This window comes from Lentinula edodes, assembly GCF_021015755.1.
Source record: "Lentinula edodes strain Le(Bin) 0899 ss11 chromosome Unknown C8R40scaffold_53, whole genome shotgun sequence".
NCBI lineage: Eukaryota > Fungi > Basidiomycota > Agaricomycetes > Agaricales > Omphalotaceae > Lentinula > Lentinula edodes.
Genome location: NW_025764359.1, coordinates 32,171 through 50,681, shown reverse-complemented (window position 1 = coordinate 50,681; position 18,511 = coordinate 32,171). Strand labels below are relative to the sequence as shown.

At 47.1% G+C, this 18,511-nt stretch overlaps 6 protein-coding genes across 6 annotated transcripts; 4 read left to right on the top strand and 2 right to left on the bottom strand.

The window, feature by feature from the left end:
* Window positions 1-21: 21 nt before the first annotated feature.
* C8R40DRAFT_1129780 (peptidase M50B-like-domain-containing protein) lies at window positions 22-2,011 on the top strand. The gene is made up of 10 exons (XM_046229144.1): window positions 22-388; window positions 442-454; window positions 510-534; window positions 664-724; window positions 797-989; window positions 1,053-1,186; window positions 1,251-1,328; window positions 1,392-1,806; window positions 1,859-1,933; window positions 1,989-2,011. Exons 1-8 carry the CDS (start codon window positions 199-201, stop codon window positions 1,613-1,615), a joined length of 918 nt encoding a protein of 305 aa, XP_046080664.1. The 5' UTR covers window positions 22-198; the 3' UTR covers window positions 1,616-1,806; window positions 1,859-1,933; window positions 1,989-2,011.
* Window positions 2,012-2,130: 119 nt separating this feature from the next.
* C8R40DRAFT_1059155 (transaminase) lies at window positions 2,131-3,609 on the top strand (the record flags this gene model as incomplete). Its single annotated transcript, XM_046225245.1, has 2 exons — window positions 2,131-2,512; window positions 2,564-3,609. 2 exons carry the CDS (start codon window positions 2,131-2,133, stop codon window positions 3,607-3,609), a joined length of 1,428 nt encoding a protein of 475 aa, XP_046080663.1.
* A 135-nt stretch (window positions 3,610-3,744) lies between these two features.
* On the top strand, window positions 3,745-11,276 carry C8R40DRAFT_724980 (ribosome 60S biogenesis N-terminal-domain-containing protein). Its single transcript, XM_046235992.1, has 14 exons — window positions 3,745-3,914; window positions 3,974-4,367; window positions 4,419-4,506; window positions 4,557-4,903; window positions 4,956-6,306; window positions 6,359-6,558; window positions 6,607-7,498; window positions 7,555-7,694; window positions 7,745-8,831; window positions 8,892-9,028; window positions 9,082-9,699; window positions 9,758-10,177; window positions 10,230-10,473; window positions 10,522-11,276. Exons 2-14 carry the CDS (start codon window positions 4,113-4,115, stop codon window positions 10,962-10,964), a joined length of 6,222 nt encoding a protein of 2,073 aa, XP_046080662.1. The 5' UTR covers window positions 3,745-3,914; window positions 3,974-4,112; the 3' UTR covers window positions 10,965-11,276.
* Window positions 11,167-12,545, top strand: C8R40DRAFT_1176505 (Alpha/Beta hydrolase protein; the record flags this gene model as incomplete). The annotated part of the gene is made up of 7 exons (XM_046232526.1): window positions 11,167-11,335; window positions 11,390-11,408; window positions 11,589-11,725; window positions 11,773-12,061; window positions 12,124-12,140; window positions 12,197-12,213; window positions 12,264-12,545. The coding sequence occupies 7 exons, from the start codon at window positions 11,167-11,169 to the stop codon at window positions 12,543-12,545; spliced, it is 930 nt and encodes a 309-aa protein (XP_046080661.1).
* A 30-nt stretch (window positions 12,546-12,575) lies between these two features.
* Window positions 12,576-14,507, bottom strand: C8R40DRAFT_1073900 (PP-loop family-domain-containing protein; the record flags this gene model as incomplete). The annotated part of the gene is made up of 5 exons (XM_046226647.1): window positions 12,576-13,396; window positions 13,451-13,595; window positions 13,654-13,782; window positions 13,838-14,364; window positions 14,450-14,507. 5 exons carry the CDS (start codon window positions 14,505-14,507, stop codon window positions 12,576-12,578), a joined length of 1,680 nt encoding a protein of 559 aa, XP_046080660.1.
* A 509-nt stretch (window positions 14,508-15,016) lies between these two features.
* C8R40DRAFT_1163446 (YT521-B-like domain-containing protein) lies at window positions 15,017-17,671 on the bottom strand (the record flags this gene model as incomplete). Its single annotated transcript, XM_046230375.1, has 8 exons — window positions 15,017-15,421; window positions 15,474-15,612; window positions 15,677-15,795; window positions 15,849-15,885; window positions 15,940-16,103; window positions 16,166-17,146; window positions 17,173-17,339; window positions 17,407-17,671. 8 exons carry the CDS (start codon window positions 17,669-17,671, stop codon window positions 15,017-15,019), a joined length of 2,277 nt encoding a protein of 758 aa, XP_046080659.1.
* Between the last annotated feature and the right edge of the window lie 840 nt (window positions 17,672-18,511).

The window sequence follows — 18,511 nt, the reverse complement described above, 5'->3', positions numbered from 1 at the left end:
GCCGTACTGCATCGCCACCGACGTCCGTTCGCGATCCGCAGTTCGCAGCTTTTCTAAAGCATTCCGCCTTTTTGCTGATCTGCACACTCCTCTTAACGGCCACATCTGAACCTTACGCGCACGAATCACCTACTCTTATACACGCAAAGTCTCATTTCGATAATTAAATTTTACGTCGAGTGCTACATAGCAAGTCCAATGTACACTCTGAATGCCGATTCTGCTCTCACTGGAACATTTGGCTCTAGCGCTCTACACCAATTTCTAACTCGAGATGCGAAAAGTACCCTTACGCCGAACGCGACGCAGCGTACGACCTTGATCGTTGCCGGATGCTATATTCTAGTTATAGGAATTCTATGGCACATTCCGGTTCTGAGTTGGATAAGTGAGTTCACGAACTGTGTTGGCGCTTGACCTGGCTAATCTTCCTTCTGGTAGTCTATCCGTTCAAGTACGTTCTTATTCTTAGAACGAAGCCACATTCCTGGAATCATCTGTTTTCGAAGGCTGTTGACCGTAGGATTTCACGAGGTGCATAGTCTCAGCCTAACCCTGTACAATATCACTGACGGACTTCGATCCTAAATTTACTCCCTGCGGCGATCACCTTCATGACCTGCTATGCTTCAATCATCAATCTCACTCTGGGGGTAAATGTAGATGTCCCATGCGTTCATGGGCCTACTTACCTGTGCACATATACATTCTATCGAGCTGGACCGTGAGCAACACTATGTTTCTGTTTCTCCTCTCTTCATGGTTAACATATGTATGTCTTCTTCACCACGAACAGCCGATGAAGGCGGTGCCACGCGGATGTCCGGTGGTGTTCCATATCTCACTCTCCCTGCAGGATATCTTGGTTCTTCTTTGATTGGTGCTGCGCTTATCGCTTGTGGCTTCGACACGAATGCCAGCAAGATTGCAAGTATCGTTCTTGCTGTCTTCTTTTTGTTCACACTATGGTGGTCAAGGAGAGATTGGTTGTAAGTGTATCTGCGAGTGCCGCGCCGCCAGAAGCCTGCCTACACTTAATTTTGGATTTTCAGAACCTGGGTCTTGATTTTGGGCATGTCTGGGCTCATAGTCCTCTTTTGGTTCGTCGCCGGCGGAGTAGCACTGCGATACTTTGTACTATTTATTGGGGTCATGAGCTGCATGTATTGCCTATGGGACATCATTGGTAAGTTGACCTCCGTTTTGCTTGGATATCACCGATCTGACATTGCATTACTGTTTTTGAATAGACGACACTATATCCCGGAAGGTCAACTCCTCTGACGCCGCACAGTTTGCTAAAATATGTGGATGCTGTCCATCTCAAGGTACGTGAAGCTCTCGATTCCTAATCTTTCCGAGTCTATATTTACTGTTGAATGTATACGCAGTATGGGGTGTTCTTTGGTTGTGTATATCCCTGGCATTCTTCATTGCCGGGGTCCTCGTTGGCCTTGTAGCATTCAAGGAAAGCGCAGCGCAGCAGAAGGAGGACAGTTCAGTATTTTTGCCTGTACCTGGGAGTAGCAGCGCAATACCGTTGACTGCAACAGGATATGGTGTCTTAAGCTTGATTTTGGTGGCCTTAGTCGGACTCCTTGGTATTCCGATGTAATATCGGGTGTCTTGAAAACGGACCTCCGTACAAGCAATGGCGTCGAATTGACTGGAATGCTTACGATAACATCTGGCTGTACTGTAACTGCATGAACTGTAATGTATGTATGCTTTATTTACTTATTGTACTGAAGATATTCGCGGTCCAATCCGGGTCCAATCAAGTTGTTGTGTTGTCAAGAACGTGAAGTATGTACGAATTTAGTCACGTGTGTCATCTCAGGCTCATATGTTTGTCGAGTCACTACTTGGCCTTGAGCGCGTTGGGCGAGTTGATCGAGTTACAGAGGCTGTTGGGCTGCTGTTGAGAGGTAAAGTAAGATTTCCAATAGCAATACTAACGCTTTCAGTCGCTCATTTCCATATAAAAGGACGAGGGAACGAGATCCGTGACACCTCTTTACCGAAAAAGAGTCACGAGCCATGCGGGTGTTCAGTTATAAGACTCGAGGTTTTATTGCTTCAATCCGACTATTATCGACCGCATCGACCGCATCGACCTCACTCCGTGAAATGGCGCCCCTCACTATTGAATCCCTGAACCCTGCACTTCTCAAGGTGGAGTATGCAGTTCGCGGCGAGCTCGCAATTAAGGCGGAGGAATATCGTACGAAGCTCAAAACCGCTGACCACGACCTACCTTTCGACAGAGTCATATCATCCAACATCGGAAATCCTCAGCAGCAAGGACTTGATCAACCTCAGATCACTTTTCTGAGGCAACTCGCAGCGTTGATGGAGTATCCGGCCTTGGTGGAGCTTGCACCTGGCGTATTTCCGGACGATGTCGTCAAAAGAGCTAAGCAGCTGCAAGCCGAGATAGGAAGCATCGGAGCGTACAGTCACAGTCAGGGTGTGCCTCTGATTAGAGAGCATGTTGCCAAATTCATTGAAGGTAGAACAAAATGTAACCCTGTTTCTGCTTCACTAAATTATTTTACCTTAGAACGCGATGGATACCCATCCGATCCCAAAAATATCTTCCTAACTGCTGGCGCCTCTGCCGGTGTCTCTCTCCTCATCTCCATGCTCATCTCTTCGCCGGATTCGGGCATTATGATTCCTATCCCACAGTACCCACTGTATACCGCCACCATAGCCCAATATTCTGGAAAGCCTATACCGTATTACCTTGACGGATCATCGGATTGGAATACGTCTCTTGAAGAGATCAAGGTCGCGTTAGACAAGGCCGAAGCGGAAGGAACAAAACCTAAAGCTCTGGTGGTCATAAATCCGGGAAATCCGACGGGCGCACTCCTCTCTGAGGACACCCAGATCGAGCTCATTCATATATGTGAGAAACATGGACTTGTCCTTCTTGCCGACGAAGTCTACCAATCCAACCTCCACAAACCCGACACTCATCCCTTTACGTCGTTCAAAAAGCTCGTATCTCAGTTGAAGTCTACGGTTCCCTTGGTGTCATTCCACTCGGTTTCGAAAGGTGTGTTGGGTGAATGTGGTCGTCGTGGAGGATACTTCGAATGCACGAATTTCTCTCCGGAGATCCTCGCACTGATATACAAAATGGTTTCTGTTGGACTTTGTCCTCCACTTCAGGGACAAATTGCTGTCGATACGTTGGTGCGTCCGCCTAAGGAAGGCGAGCTCTCATTTCCCAAATGGAAGGAAGAAACGGACAAAATTCATGCCGCGCTAGCCGAACGCACGAAAATCATGGCAGACAGGTTGAATAAACTGGCCGGAGTGGAGTGTGTCAATTCCCCTGGTGCATTATACTTGTACCCGAAGATCACGCTCTCGTCGAAAGCTATCGCAGAGGCAGAGAAACACGGGAAGCAACCTGATGCATTCTATGCTCTGCAGCTTTTGGATGAGACTGGTATCTGTGTCGTTCCTGGTAGTGGTTTTGGACAGCGAGAAGGTCACTGGCACTACCGCTTGACCTGTCTCTGTCCAGGTGTGGAGGAGTATGTCGGCAAGTTAGAGAAGTTCCACAACAGATTCATAGATAAATTCGGGGTCTGATCACATTTATTATGGTACCCCCCTCGGTTCCATGTACTCAGAATTTCAGAGTATCTAGTCGATAGGAATATAACATCATGATACTGTAGAATCGTATGGTTGCATCACATGTTTCATTAAGCGCCTATTAGGCGCCTTCAATTTTTAAACTCGCTTTTAAGTTCTCATGTCTGCAGGACCATCGCAACGGAAACGGAAAGCAGGTGGTTCAAAAAACTCTGAAGATGCCCATCTTACATTCAAAACACCAGCTGAGATTGACAGAGCTCTTGCTGTCGGAGGAAACGTAGATGGAGTCGTTAAAGGTATATTTTATACCTTATCTTTCCTAGTTGTACCTAATTCTGATACTCGTAGCCCTCAGTTCTATTCGATGGCAATTTCAGCACACTGGAGCCCACCAAATTACTCTCAATCAGTGGCTCAAATCAACTTCTGCTGAGGCTCTATTAAATCTTTGGGAGCAATTGGAAAGCGAAGGAGCGTACGGAAAAGTCCTCTCCATGATAATCTCCCTCCTGTGCATCATTTTGCGACACCTTTATGCATCTTCAGATGGTGACAATCGACTGGCTCGCACCTTGCTTTCACCGGAACGCGTCGCCAAACTCAATGTGTATCTGGCAGGAAGAAATCTCAACCGGAACGGACTGAACACTCAGAATGCTACTTTGACTGTAGAAACATTGAATCTTCTGGCTGCTCTTGCAGCTTGGGATCCGAAGACTGTTTTGGAGAGTTTACGATGGGATATGGAAGTGAGGTTCTTTTCAACTATACTTAGAATTTGGCTGACTTGTGAGACTTAGTCATTTTCCCGTATCCTGCGTGGTTCTCGAAACCGCAAAGACGGGAAAGGTAAAGGCGACGAAAAATCAAAACACCGTTACCATGCTGGTATGTCTGACTGACCTACAGTATCAACACTAGTAACATTACATCCACAGAATCACGCTCCCGAGCCTCTCTTCTGTCCCTGGTAACTGCGATGCTCTCCGAAAATGTCTCAGCACGCGTCAAGAGCGCATTTTTGGCTCCAGGAACACCTACTTTGTCTTTGCTGCAAAACATCCTGTCTGGAGTTGGCGATTCGTATGATGAAGATTACCATGCATATTCATATCCACAAATCAAGAATCTGCTCGAGACGTTATACGCTGGAGTTTGGTGCGATAAACGCGTGACAAAGAGTGTCAAAGTGAACATATTTACGTTTGGGTCAAGTCACAGAACTGGAATGAGGACTGAGGGCGTTCGGGATGTCAAGCGAGCCGGAGAGAGGGTGTGGAAGGGGGTGAGTTATCATAGGACTTTCATTCATGAACAGAATGGTAACCAATAGATAGCTTCTGACCCTTTATACCCGTACGGAGCACGAATCTTCCTTTCATGACATTGATGAAGGAAAACAAACATCAGATGATCATGCTGATGAAGGCGGTATTCCTGCAGATCTTATTCACCATTTCCTCCTTGCTCTATGCACCCGTCCCGGCCAGGGTGTGTGCTTTCGTGATCAGGGATGGTATTCACCCAATCACAATAACAAAACTTCATTCGAGGATGAGATCAACCACGATGAAGCGCACTCACACTCAAATAACGTACATTCATCCTTCCGGCTTGACGAAGGTCCTCAAAAAAGCTCCAGATATACTATCTACAATCCCCTCCTTCTACGCGCTCTGCGACTCCTTACTCCGATGGCGGATCCACGACAACAAGAGCTTGCTGCTCGAATCTTCGAAGCATGTCCCGAACTAGTTGCTTCGTGCCCTGACATCATTTCTGGTGGTCCTGGGGCACTCGATCCAAAGCTCAACGCACGCTGGATGATAGGCATGGCTTGGTATGGTCGGGTCGCTGGGCTGCCTGTGCCAGAGGAGTCATTTTATCTGCCTGCGACTGGTGGTTCGATTACTATTCAGACGCCACGTTTGGAACCTCCCCCCTTACGCAGTGTCGTGGAAAGCATAATGCCTTCATTTTCTGGCGGAGGGAACAAATCTCTCCTCACGAAGGCTTTAGGCACAGGAGGCGCAACGGAGAATCGAGCCACTCAAGATTCCACCGATCAGAATATTGGGAACGGGTTGGGGCTAGTCCAGCACATAACGTCCCTCACTTTATGTCGTTGCCTCAGAAAGCTCATGCAGGTACAGGCAGCATTCCTCCAAGCCGCTCGAGCCGCCGGGGAATTAGAGGCGGACGCACAAATGGGCAACTCACATGTAGGAGACAGCGAATATACTTCGGGTGCCTGGACTCGCCGGCTGACAGAGGTGACCAGAGAGGTTCGGGCCCGATTACCTGATATCCAGTTCGTCCTGGCTTTCTTGAAACGTATTGAGGCTGCTGCATCACCACAGGCGGGATCCCTTTCCGTTTCGTCGACAATAAGGACAGCAAATCCTACCGCTCTTACGCTTCTTTCTGAAAGTGCACATCGACTTGTTTGGCTGTATCATGCCTGCTTCGTGTCTGCATCTTCCCCGAACACACCTGAAGGACTCGGGAGGTTTGATGTTGGCGGTTTAATGGCGAATCTTAGCATATTTTCTGCTGAAGAACCGAATAAGCAAGAGGTGATTGTGGTAGCTAGTGAACTTGATGGGCTGCAAATGATAAAAGACATTCATATCATTCGGACCCTCCGCTTGAGCGGAGAGTTTGGCTCGCGTGCATTTGGAAAAATTGGTGTGTGCTCTCCTATATCACTTAAGTGAAAAACAAATTGATAATGCTGCAGGAAATCTCAAGCTTACGCCGTTCCATCTTTTGCTCCAGGCGTTCGCGCGAGGTTCAGTGTCCCGCGACGGCAGGAAAGTTGGTCACCACGTGCTTTTAAATGAGATATGTGGGCTGTTGGAGCAGGTCCTCGCGCAAAGTCTGCTCTTCCGTCATAACGAGGGGATGGACAGCCGATACCGCGACGGAGCAGAGGAGGAGGTACGTGTCTGGCTTGCTGCCCTTGCAGATACTATAGGCTTTGACGAGGCGGACACTATCGTCACATTTTTGGATGAGTGTGTCCAACGATGCACGCGGACTCCAGAACGATACCTTGATGCACTCGAAGAAGTACGTGACGCGAATATATCTAACATACCCCGATGGTCCGAGGATACTACTCCAGGCGTACTTCCTAGTCCATTACTCATGACATTATTGGAGCAACTAGGCCATCGAATTCACGCTACATCTATACAAGAACAGCAACAGTCGTTCGATTCCGCGATATGCTCCCTGCGCGCTCTTCTTTCGTTCGTAAAAAGACTTTTTGTTCGACTTGCTGCTCTTTGCGAGCCCCGGGCGCTTCCGGTGCTTCGAGCACTTGCGGAGAAAGTTACTATTGGAAAAAACTTGGAGGATGTGACGAAAAGCGACCTTTTAGGCTTTGCACAGACGGAAATTTCACATTTACGAACGCTACTTGAGTTCAACCATACGTGCTCGGGACTGGGCCACATTACAGTAGATCCTGATTTTCGCGGACCTGAATCTGGTAATGAAGGCTTCGAAATCTTATTTGCCGAACGATGCAGTGCTGTCAGGCTTGCAGATCCAAGTTGGCGCTCAAAGATTGTAGACAAAATTTTTGTTGGATCTGGAGCTGTCCGGAAAATTGAGACCACAAAACGAGTGTCGACTATCCTTCACGCAACGCGCCTCATTTCACATAGTCTGCTCGCACTCAGAGACTCGCATGAAAATCGTGACGACTACATGCAATCACTTATTTTATTACTTGCGGAACTGATGGCCAAATCCGACGAATCCAGCGAACTTTCATTGCCCATGAAACAGCTAGTTACGGAATACGTGTTCTGTGGAAATGAGGTCTACAAAAAGTTTTGGACCAGCGAAGAAAGTCAAGGTGCTACGCAAGGTATAACTGTCAAATGAAGCTCTGTCTTTACGCTTCTTACTTCCCTCTTTTTTCAGCAATCGACTATCTTCTTTGCAATAGTGGGCTCAATGATTCCGAGGCTGCTGATCGTGCTCTACTGGGAGAGATCTCGGAGCACTGGGTGTCATATCTACACACACAACTGCAGAATCCAACACCGGGGTCATTGAATACTGTAAGTACCTCAGCCCTGTTTTGCATATTACACTCACACCCTATTGGTAGGACTCGGTCAAGACAGGTCCAAAATTTGCATTGGCTCTTATGTGGCTCCGATATGCGCATCCTCGTGCTCTTTGTGACCTCTTTGATCTGGCATATTCATACCGGTCCCAACCTGCAGTCTCAGAGATTGCGAAGTCCTTGATCTCGAGCACTGTAGAAACGTTAGGTCGGCACGCAAGGATGGTTTCTGCCGTGGAAACATATATGGATTCCGAGCCTTTTGTGTTCGCAGTGGAACTCAGGCATCGACTTTCCGTTTTATTGACCCTCTCCTCAGAAGGCCATTTCGACTCAGCTGTGCTTGAAGAGTTGATTTCGTATGCGCTGCAGTCGCGGCTACCAATTGGTTACGACGGTGTCCTGTCGTCGTTATTGGTTCAACATTCCATCCATTCTCGACGTCGTCATCATTGGAAGCAACGCCTCGGAAATGTTCAGAATATGCCCAACTCGGATGTATTCGAGCAGCATTATTTTTCTCACAACAGTGTCATTACCTGGTCAGATACCACATCAAAGGTTGTCTGCAGTGCAATATACAGCGGATGCATCGAACTTGCCGCAATGAACAAGTGGTTGATTAGCCTGAGTAGGGCTCCTACCGACGCGATTACAATTGCGACAAAACATCTGGTACCTATTCTACATGCCCACCTTGACTGTGTGTGTGTTTCTGGAGCCTTATCTAGTATGAACGATGAGCAGAGGAGAGAATTTTGGCAAGCTTATGAAGCCCATTTCTCGTCGCTCCTAGATCTTGCATTTTGCACTTTGCCGACACTCTCCGCAGAGACACAGATATTATGCGGCATATGCATGTGCAATCTATTGGATCTGAGTGATGCTCACCCCTCAAACCATAGACAAAAGTTGACACGTTCTTTGATGGAGCGTATTCGAGCGTTGTCAATGGATGAGATGTCGTTAGAGCTATTAGCAATCGGAAAGAGATGTGGTCGTTGTCTCGATGAAGGGTTCAGCGAAGTCGGAGATGCTATTATTGACCACGCTCTGCAATGGACCGTGAGGATGCTTACTGGATGTCGGGAGATTCGGGAAAATGATATATGGCTTTTATCTGAACTCGGTGAGTGCTTAAACTGGAGTTATTTGATAAAACAATGCCTCAACTTATTATGATCCTCAGCCAATGTTATTGGAACGAAGTCCACAATAAAGTCGCATTTGGTGGAGCCAGTGCTCACTGCCGTCGTGCGTGAGCACCCATACAGCGAATCCGCCTTAAATTTACTCGACGTGATGCTACCGAAAGCAGGCCTAAAGGTCAGGTCCTTTCTCATTTGCGGCGATCATATACTGAAATCAATTTTTGGCAGCCCTTGATTGTAAATCGACATCTTCAAATCCTCGTACAGCATCCCCATTTCGGCAAACCCACTTCACCTTCTGCAAGACGCGCCTTGATCAACGTGCTATACACACTCTTTCATCTCCATCCATTCAATACCTGCCAGCCCAGCCATGTTCAACCTCTCGTTATTCTCTATCGTGGCTCAGCATCTGTCGCTGACCGTAAACTTCTGGCAATCTTCCGTCTTTTCGAGGAACAACGTCGAACTTCCGTCGCTTCATTGCTTGCTAGGTGGACTTCGTCACCCGAGGGCTTCCAGTCAACCAGTGCCTTCGAGGCATTGAGAGAGGTCGACTCGTTATTGGTTCTTCGAACTGCGCTTCACTTTCCACAATGGCGTAAATGTGAGACCGATGAAAACTGGGAAGAGCGGCTTGAAGACTCTGAAATCTACGATCCTGTGTTCTTATTGCTTCTCTTTGCGCACGTTCTTGTAGAAGACGCACCCAAGACAACACCAGCCTGGGTGGAGCTTTTCAGGACCAATATCGTCGGCCTGGCAATTCGCGCTCTTTCGGCTAAAGATGACTCTCTGCGTGAACTTGCTTCTACTCAGATCGCGGTTTTATGGAAGTGTCTAGAGGTAAATATTCAATGTTGACTTTTTCGACAAAAGTCATTCTCACCGATTCGTTACCTAGCATGCCGAAATGCTAGAGAAACCGCATGTGTTCCACATTCTCAGTCTTCTTCGAGATGCACTTCGTCCTGCTCATGGACGTGCCCCCGAGCGCCTTTCTTCATACACCTCCCTGCTCCTCGTACATGCCCTGCGGGGCGTTTTCTACTCATCCAATTTTGTGTATCCTATAACTGCGCGTTTCTTGTTGCAGCGTCCAACTCTGGACCTTGGGGACGTGCCTATGCTATATGGTATGCTATACAGTAGTGCCGAGGATCATGGGAAGAAAGACCGTGCATGGATTGTCCGTATGCTAACGGACGGAATGCAGAGTTCCGTGGACTGGCGTGTCTTCAAGAGACGTCATACATGGGATCTACTAGCCAGTGTATTTCAAAGCGAGGAAAAAGAACGAGCGTTCAGACATAGTGTACTTGAGGTGAAGTCAGATTGTGTTTCTCTATCTAAAAGTTGTTTATGTTTTTTTTCAGGTTTTAGCAAACTTGACATGTATAACAGAAGCTACGATGTCGCTGTTGCTCAAGTTTAATCTTCTTAGTTGGATTGAGATGCAACTTCTTACACCTCAAGAAGACGAAGGATTGGCGTGGCTCAAAATTCTGGAAAACATACTAGTCATTTCCCGTAGTGAGAAATTGGAAGCATCGACTGCAGGCGAGTGGCGCGCATGCCTTGCTCGGTGCTTGATACTGCTCCTTGATGCATGTAAAGCTCGTATGTGATTCGATCATACTAGGTTTTTTTGGCTAATCGCTTGACTAGTTCGTACTTTCCCGATTTTTCATTTATTCTCGGGGGTTTTATTGCGTCTTGCCCTACTGCCTGGCTCCTCATCAACCCAAATCTCCCGAATCTTCACTCGCTGCGTTTCTGCGATTAAAGATCAAGAAAGAGACAATATCCTACTCTCTGTGGCCCCTTCTACCTCGATAACAGGCCCGGGTGCGCTTTTTGAAGCGCCGCACGGTGCTTCCAGATTATTCGAGGTTCCACCACTTTCTGAGAGTGCTTTGTGCGAAGTACAGGGTGAGTCGATCGAACAGTTATGGCGTGTCGCCATGCTAGTTGATGTAGAGGAAAATCTTCCTGCTTGGGACGAGTTGAGTAGTCTGCTTTTGTTATGGAGGGCCCGTAAAGGAGAGCATTCGGTAGTGGGTGAATGGGCAAGGAGGGAGGCTGTAAAGAACATGCTTCTTTCAAACTAGTGAAAGTGTATGAACCATTAATCGATATATGCATACAGAGTAATAAGTTCATGGAGCATCGATATCATTGACTGTAGCCTGTTGAAGTCGACAGTGATTCCATCGATGATCGTGGTCTCTTATTGTACATCGAACCAGAGTACTGGAGATGTCGAAATATTCAACATTCTCGGGTTTCCGTTCCGGAAAGTTCGTTGCTTGTATGTCGCGACCTACTTTTCTAACGCTTCCGGGTGGTGCTCGTATTGCTTATGAGCTTTTGGGCTCTGAATGGATAGGACACTCAAATCCAATCATTTTCATTGGTGGTGTAGGTTCTACAAGGGGAGACTGGCAGCGACTGGCTCAACCGCTATCTCTGAGGCGCCCAGGTAAATGGCGATGTTTCTTTCCAACTCATCGAAACCCTGAAATATATTCTACAGTTGTGATCTATGACCATAGGTGTGTGCTTCTATGTGCTTCGTGCATTACCCTGTCTCGCTCCCACCAAGAAACACACAAAATCTTGACGCCTATTTGCTTTGCGCATCCGACTCTGTACCTAAAATCTTCCCTTCGACTCTTCATTTGAACTGGAAACGAAAGTCCTAGTGAAGCTTGGTCTTGACCATTCTCTCACAGAGGTGTTGGAGATTCGTCGTATTCAACAGCCGCCAAAGATGATGAGATCACCATTGAGCTTATGGCTCGCGATTTGCTCTTCCTCCTCCAATTTCTGAAGTTCTCAGAGCTGGCGCTCTGTGGATTTTCAATGGGAGGTCAGTCGAAACCGCTGCTTTTCCTTCACGAGCTTACAGATTCATAGGGACTGTCACGCAGCAGCTCCTGCTTCTCCCATATCTTCCCTCTGATCCAGTTGCATTGCCATTCAGGGTTACCCATGTCTTTCTAACTGGCACTTTTCATGTCATGTGGGAAGAGAAGGGGTATGGAATCCGGATAGATAGGACACCCATAACAAAACCTTTGACAGAGGAACAGAAGAAAGCTCGCGCGAGGCCTAATCTTGAAAAAAGCTTTGATCCAGAATGGATTTCCGATCCTGCGAACCAGAGTAGGTTTAACTGGTGGCTGGATCGACAACTCATTGGAAGGTATGATATCTCTGCTACTGCGAATCAGTTACAAACTAAATTGGGCTTTCAATGCTTTCTAGACCTCTTCGCACTATCAGTGAGTGAAGATAAGACACAATGATTCACGTCTCCCTCATCCTACATTGCATATAGTAAAGCAAAGTCGGGCAGTATGTTCTAATCAACACATCCATGCAGTCTCTCTGATGTGACCCTTCAGGTTTCTCGCATGAAACTTTCTGAATATGGACAGATACCCAAAAACACGTCATTCCTAGTGATACACGGAGAAAAAGATGCCATAGTACCCTTTTCTAGCGGCACTAATCTCCGACAGGTTATTCCTCAAGTCTCATTCATCCAAACAGGCCCTCAACCAGGCCAGGTCCCTAATCTCGCTTTTGGGCATCATTGGTGGGAGTATTTTGACATAGAAGTATGGGTCAAGGTTTTTGAAACATTTCTATCTTCGAGGGAGAATCAGCGAAATGGAAAACTGTAAGAGGAAGTACACACATAAACTTTTTTATTGTCACATCGTAGTTAACGGCCTCATGAAATCAACCTCAACCCAGGGAGCAACGATCTCCTTTTCATATGGTCTCCAATAGATTTGTTTCCACTGATCAACTTCACTAGGGCTCAGATTGTGAAAGAGAACGAGGTTCTTCGGTGACTGAGCTGCTGAATGAAGAACAATGTCTTCTTGGGTCTGGCTCTTGAGGACAACCTTTGGCCAAAACCATCTTGTCTGTGACAATAACCAGATTTGATTGTCTGGATTTCGTATGCTCTTCTCAATTTCGGGAGGTATAGAGGCGAGGTTCATGGTGACGATGAAACGATTATCATAGAGTACTTCAAGTGGGGTGGTATCCCCGGAATCAAGCTTCGAGATGATTCTGGACGTTATATCAACACGGAGTGGATTTGTGAAACCGCGGCCGGACATTGTTTCATGACTGGGCGGATTTTGACGAGAAGCCAACCAACCGAAAGTCTCTGAGTTTCTGAAATTGATATTCCCGTTTGAACCTCTGTTGATAAAACGAAATTTGTCCCCGGAGATGGCTACAGGTGTCCATGAGACGCCCCCACCTGCACAAAACGGTCGGATTTGCTTTTCGAAGGGATTTCCACCCCACAACTTGTTGACGATTTGGGAAAGACTATTGGTGCGACGGTTGACTTGAGCTGCGAGAGAGCCCCATGGGTGGAATGAAGCGTAGCGAAGGATACGTAGGATGATAGCTCTCTGGACTTTTGGATTCTCTATTGATGCCAAGCTCCGGTGTGTGATCAGGTATGTGCCCGGAGGCGAACGTAGAGCGTTACGAGACAACATGAAGTCCACTTTTGAAGTACATGTTTGAGCGAATTTTTATCAGAGGTGATACTGGAACAAACCTTCGTGATCAATATCGTCCGCTTGAAGAGTCAGGGCATTCACCGCCGAGCGAATTTGACCTACTCCACCTGACGGATCTATGTCAATGTCGAGCGCTGCGAGTTTCTTGCGAAGAATGGAAACATTGAGAAGATGTTCATCGGACTGGAGGATCAAATTGACTATGAAAAGAATCTTTGGTCAGAATATCAGGAATATCAACCTCGCTTTGTTTCCCGTCATTCGCAAGCCATTGTCGCAAAGCGTTCCGAAGGGTAAGTTCAGGTTGAAAATTCGTCTCGTCGGTGACATACGAGAGTTTGTTCTCTTCACAGGTCGCCAACAGCCTGTCCTTCGGTGATCTGAGTACAAAGGAATGTCTGTAATTGCATTATAGTCATGCGCACCTTCGGGAAAATCAAAAGTGGACGTATTATCCATCTCCTCATTCCTTCGTAATCCATGGGTCCTCCGGCACCAAAGTACCCAAAATTCATGCCCCATCTTCTACAGTGTTTCATCCCAGCAGCTCCGTCTTCCGTGGATCCTTTCATTATTCGCATTAGGGATGTTTCGACTTGATCATCTGCGTGGTGCCCGAGTGCTAAAATACTTGCGTTCGCTTGGGTCATTCCATCGAACAAAACCCTGTACCTAGCAAGGCGCGCGCTGTGCTCCAGAGGTCCTTCAGTAGGGAGCTTTGGAAACCCGTCTTTTGACCAGGGAACTTTGAGGACATGATGTTCTACGCCAATGGATTTCGCATTGTTCGTACAACGTTTGGCCATATCCCCAGACGCGACTTGCAATCCGTGATCCACATGCAATGACACTACACGACGCGGCAAGTTTGACACATGCAGGTTTTCTGAGAAATAGCGGTGCATGAGGAACAGTAGACCCGTCGAATCTGGTCCTCCAGAATTTCCAATGGCTTCAATGAGGAGTCAGAAAAACTGTTGATTGGACGAAGAAAGTAGATAAACCTATAGTTTCAGGCCATGGTATAAGAGGCTTACAGAGACGAAAGGCCCTGATAAATTCATCCCGAGAGATTGGTCGAGCGAGAAGAGTCATGCAACAATTACAAAACCTCTCACGAACGCTCATTCACGTAGAAAATCTAGAAAATACATTTCATACACTCTCGATAGGTATATGTACAGTTTGTTGAACATGTAAAGGGAAGTTGTATGCTACTGGGAATAAACCAATTGTGGTGAACAAGTACAGTGTAGATAGCGAACAAGCGGAAGTCCACGTCCATTCACTGTCCAAAGGGTACAGTACAAGTCCATTGTTTAATAGTAGTACTCGAGAGAAAATGATGAGATCGGGCGAAGAACGAGATAGGTCATGAAGGTAGGAAAAGATCGTAATCGGCGAGAGAGGGGAAAATAGCAAGCAGAACTTGAAAGCTAGAACGAAAAGGGAAGGGTAGATTATAATGGTAACATGAAAGGTTAACCACGAACAGAAAAAAATATTAGAAAAAAACACTGATTTCACACTTATCTTGTATACAAAATGCCTTGGCTAAGAATCTTTTCGAAGCTTGAAATTTGACACCAGCAGTTATCGTGATTTCAAAAGTTGATGAAACCCTGACCGCCAGCCTGTTGTTGTTGCTGCTGCTGTTGAGGACCAGAACCAGGACTCGGATGCCTCATGACGCTCTGGTGCATAGCTTGCGACTGCGACATTGGGAACTGCGACCCTACCATGTTGCCCATGTTGCCCATTCCAAGCCCACCGCCCATATTCATACCCATCATCTGCATCTGCATCATTGGGGTCATTTGAGGCATCTGATAAGCCAATGCGTTGGGATTTCCCATCGCGAAGAGGTTTGCTTGTTGCTGAACCGGCGACTGTTGGCCAGATTGGAGAGGTGACATGTTCTGCATATTAGGAGAGCCGAAGCCTCCGCCCTGGCTGCTGATCGGCGAAGAGGGACCAGACTGTGCTTGAATTTTCTGCATAGCTTGGAGCTGGATATGTTCGAGTCAGCACCTGAGTCAGCAGTTACGGAAGAATCAAAACCTCATAGAATGCGAAGTCCTGCAAAAGCGATGTTCGTGCTGGGTGGGTGTGGAAGATCCTGAGCATTTCCTGTCCAGCGTCCTGGAGTAGCTCTTGAGTGTCCCGAGAATTAGTGACGGGCTTGCGCTCTTGGGTATTACTGACGATGCAGGGAAAAATCATGATCAGCAAGATACCGTAGAATGCAAACTTCCCGTTCTTACTTCAACTTGATGTGTCGTAAATTGACGTTTGGAATATCACGAACGAAGATCCACCGCACTTTAAAGACACCCTTCCACTTGTCAGAAGCCCAAACAGTGCTGCTTTGGGTATAATCAACCTGAAGCAGTTATATGGGTCGCGATTGTCCGGAAGATGAACAAGAAAACGCACATGTGTCAACATTTCCGCCATACCACAGAAATGGCCACTGAACTACAGGTGAGCGAAGTAAAAATGTAATTAGAATTAGTCATATACATACCTAGCGTTGACACTAAAAAACAAATAAATTGGGCCGCGACCATTGCATTCTTTGAATGCCTTGTCGAGCCGCTTGTTTCCTGGGTCGGTCGAACTCCAGATTTCATATTTTAGCGACTTGTGGACATCATCTTCGGTGTATGATTTGATCACGAAATATCGAGCCTAAAGGTGTATAATGAGGGGAAGGGTATAAAAATAAAGTTACAAAGAGATATATAGCTCACAAAACTTGGTCGAATATCAAAGGTGGAAGGGTTGTATCCTTTGGTCGCAATCAACGAAGACACGTCGATCGGAGCTCCAAATGCCTGAGTTGTATTTTGCCCAGCAGGAATATCCCTGTTCTGCCCTTGCTGACTTTGTCCTCCGACAAAAGAGGTCGCAACTCCAAGCCGGGGTTGCTGATTACCCTGAAGCTGCTGCTGCTGATTTTGCTGCAAATATTGCGATGGAATGAGCGGAACGTTGGGAATACGCTCTCCGCTTCCCCCGCTAGGGTTTTTCTGATGTTGATTGTACGCGTACTGTGGATTTGGATTGGAGACACGCCCAGTGATCGTATCATTACCTCCAGAGGCATGGTACGACTGGGCCTGTGATATCGGCGTCTTGCGCCCATCGTAATCCACTCTGTTGTTGTTTCCATTACCATTTCCCCCGCGCATACCGGGAGCCTGTGAAGGCCCTTGATACGTCGGGTTGAATCGAGGTGGGTGAGCACTCTGGCCGAAAAAACCAGATGCTCCAGATCCCGATATCTCCATGTTGGAAAGGGCACGCTGCACGTCATCGATGGCATTGTTGACAGCCGGTCCGCCAGGTGTACGCCAATCGCCTGCACTTCCAGAGCTACTACCGGTAGATCCCCACGGAGATGAACGGCCGAGGGGACTCGTAGGTCCACCAGCGCCATATGTATCGTAGGATTCATACGCAGCGGGATCCTCCATAGCATACGTGTACTCGTATTCTTCTTCTTCGCCGCCGGCAACCGCATGCTCGGGCGTGTTGTTTACAGGCAACGGAGTCTGAAGGGTACCGGCTCGTTTGAGGGAAGTTACCTTGGGTCGGTTGACACCCGCGCCTTGAGCACCGTATGTTAGAGATACATGGCGACGAACACCAGAAGCCGCAGGAGGAGGAGAAGGATCCTGAGTGGAGGTTCCGTAGGCAGGAGATAGAGGTTCATTTGGATCTTGCGCATGCTGAATAGATAAAGTTGATTAGAAACCATGCCAAAATCGAAAGGCTGCAGACTTGCCTCCTCTTCGGGGACAACATAACCACCAATTTCTTTTTCCCATTCCTCCTCGTCGCCTTCGTGACCTGCAATCGCGGTCAAGCTGTTCATCGTCTTGGGCGTCATAGTGCCTGATTTCGATCCAGAATTTTGGAAGGCTAAACAAGATGAGATGATAAGACCAGATCGACAACGCTGGGGGAAAAAAAAAGAAAGAAAGCACACCTCGATGATATTTGGTTGGTAACGAGGCTTGACGATGTAAACTACTTTTTTCTCCTACTGCACCTACACCACCAACCCAGTCTTCTCCAACAACTTCATCATCGTTCCAAAGCTCTTGATTTTGAGTTTCCTCTGAAATCGTATCTTTTGCACTGGCACGAGCAGTTCTAGATGCTGCAGAGATGGTATGGTGTCGTCTGACACTGCCTGTAGTCGGCGGAGAGCCATCAGCGGCAGGGATGGGTTGTGACGACTGAGACGACATGAAAGTCGTCAACAAGGAGCTCGAAGAGACCACAAACTACAGATAAATGCAGATTTTGGGGGTAGATGATGGAAAGATTACAGAGAAAAACGGAGAGAATGATAATTATGTATGATATCAGTGATCGGATTCATTTGGGCTCTTGAATCTTTTGAATCTTTCTCTCAAGTTTCAAAACCAACGTTTGCCTCACTGTTAACATTGTAGAAGTCAATCATTGCGATAAACTAGGACATGATCCTTACAAGTCCCTACCAGCCAAACTGTCCCATGGAACCTGAAGCCGGCATCGACCGTAGAATACGGGCTTTACCGCCATCATGGAGCTGTTCACAGGAACCCATACAAGTTCCGTCTACTGTATATGAGAGAAACGACTTAGGATGAATCTTTCTATATGCCGTTAGTGCAACAGTCCCTTTGGCAAACTGAGAAAGCCTCCACAGGCCTCCACGGCTGTTCAAACATTCCATGGCAGGAATCAAAATACAGGGATATTGAAGACGGCTGACTACTTACTGTGTTAATTCCGACAATCAACCGATATAGGTCGTCATTATACGACCAATTGATTATTCTAAGTTTCTAACGCTAATCCTCAGTTGCGAATAAGGCCTGACAGCATTGATGGTGGATATATGATATGCCAGTGGAGGAGATCTCTGGTAAGAGGATATTCAGTATACGCTGTGGCCTCGTCTTCCTCTTTATCACAGATCTTTTCGTAAGTGCAAACATTACTGTATGGTGATGTCGATGAGCGCGATTCGAAGTACTGAGTACACTGGTGCTCGCAACTGCACTCTCTAAGAATTGCCAGGAGCTGCTTTGGCTTAATTA

Bases quoted from the DNA above. Each gene is read 5' to 3' on its own strand.
- C8R40DRAFT_1129780 (XM_046229144.1), top strand. From the start codon at position 199: ATGTACACTCTGAATGCCGATTCTGCTCTCACTGGAACATTTGGCTCT. The intron at 725-796 runs GTGAGCAACACT...CACCACGAACAG, and splicing joins ACATTCTATCGAGCTGGACC to CCGATGAAGGCGGTGCCACG. The intron at 1,329-1,391 runs GTACGTGAAGCT...ATGTATACGCAG, and splicing joins TGGATGCTGTCCATCTCAAG to TATGGGGTGTTCTTTGGTTG.
- C8R40DRAFT_724980 (XM_046235992.1), top strand. From the start codon at position 4,113: ATGATAATCTCCCTCCTGTGCATCATTTTGCGACACCTTTATGCATCT. The intron at 10,178-10,229 runs GTGAAGTCAGAT...GTTTTTTTTCAG, and splicing joins TCAGACATAGTGTACTTGAG to GTTTTAGCAAACTTGACATG. The intron at 10,474-10,521 runs GTATGTGATTCG...TCGCTTGACTAG, and splicing joins CCTTGATGCATGTAAAGCTC to TTCGTACTTTCCCGATTTTT.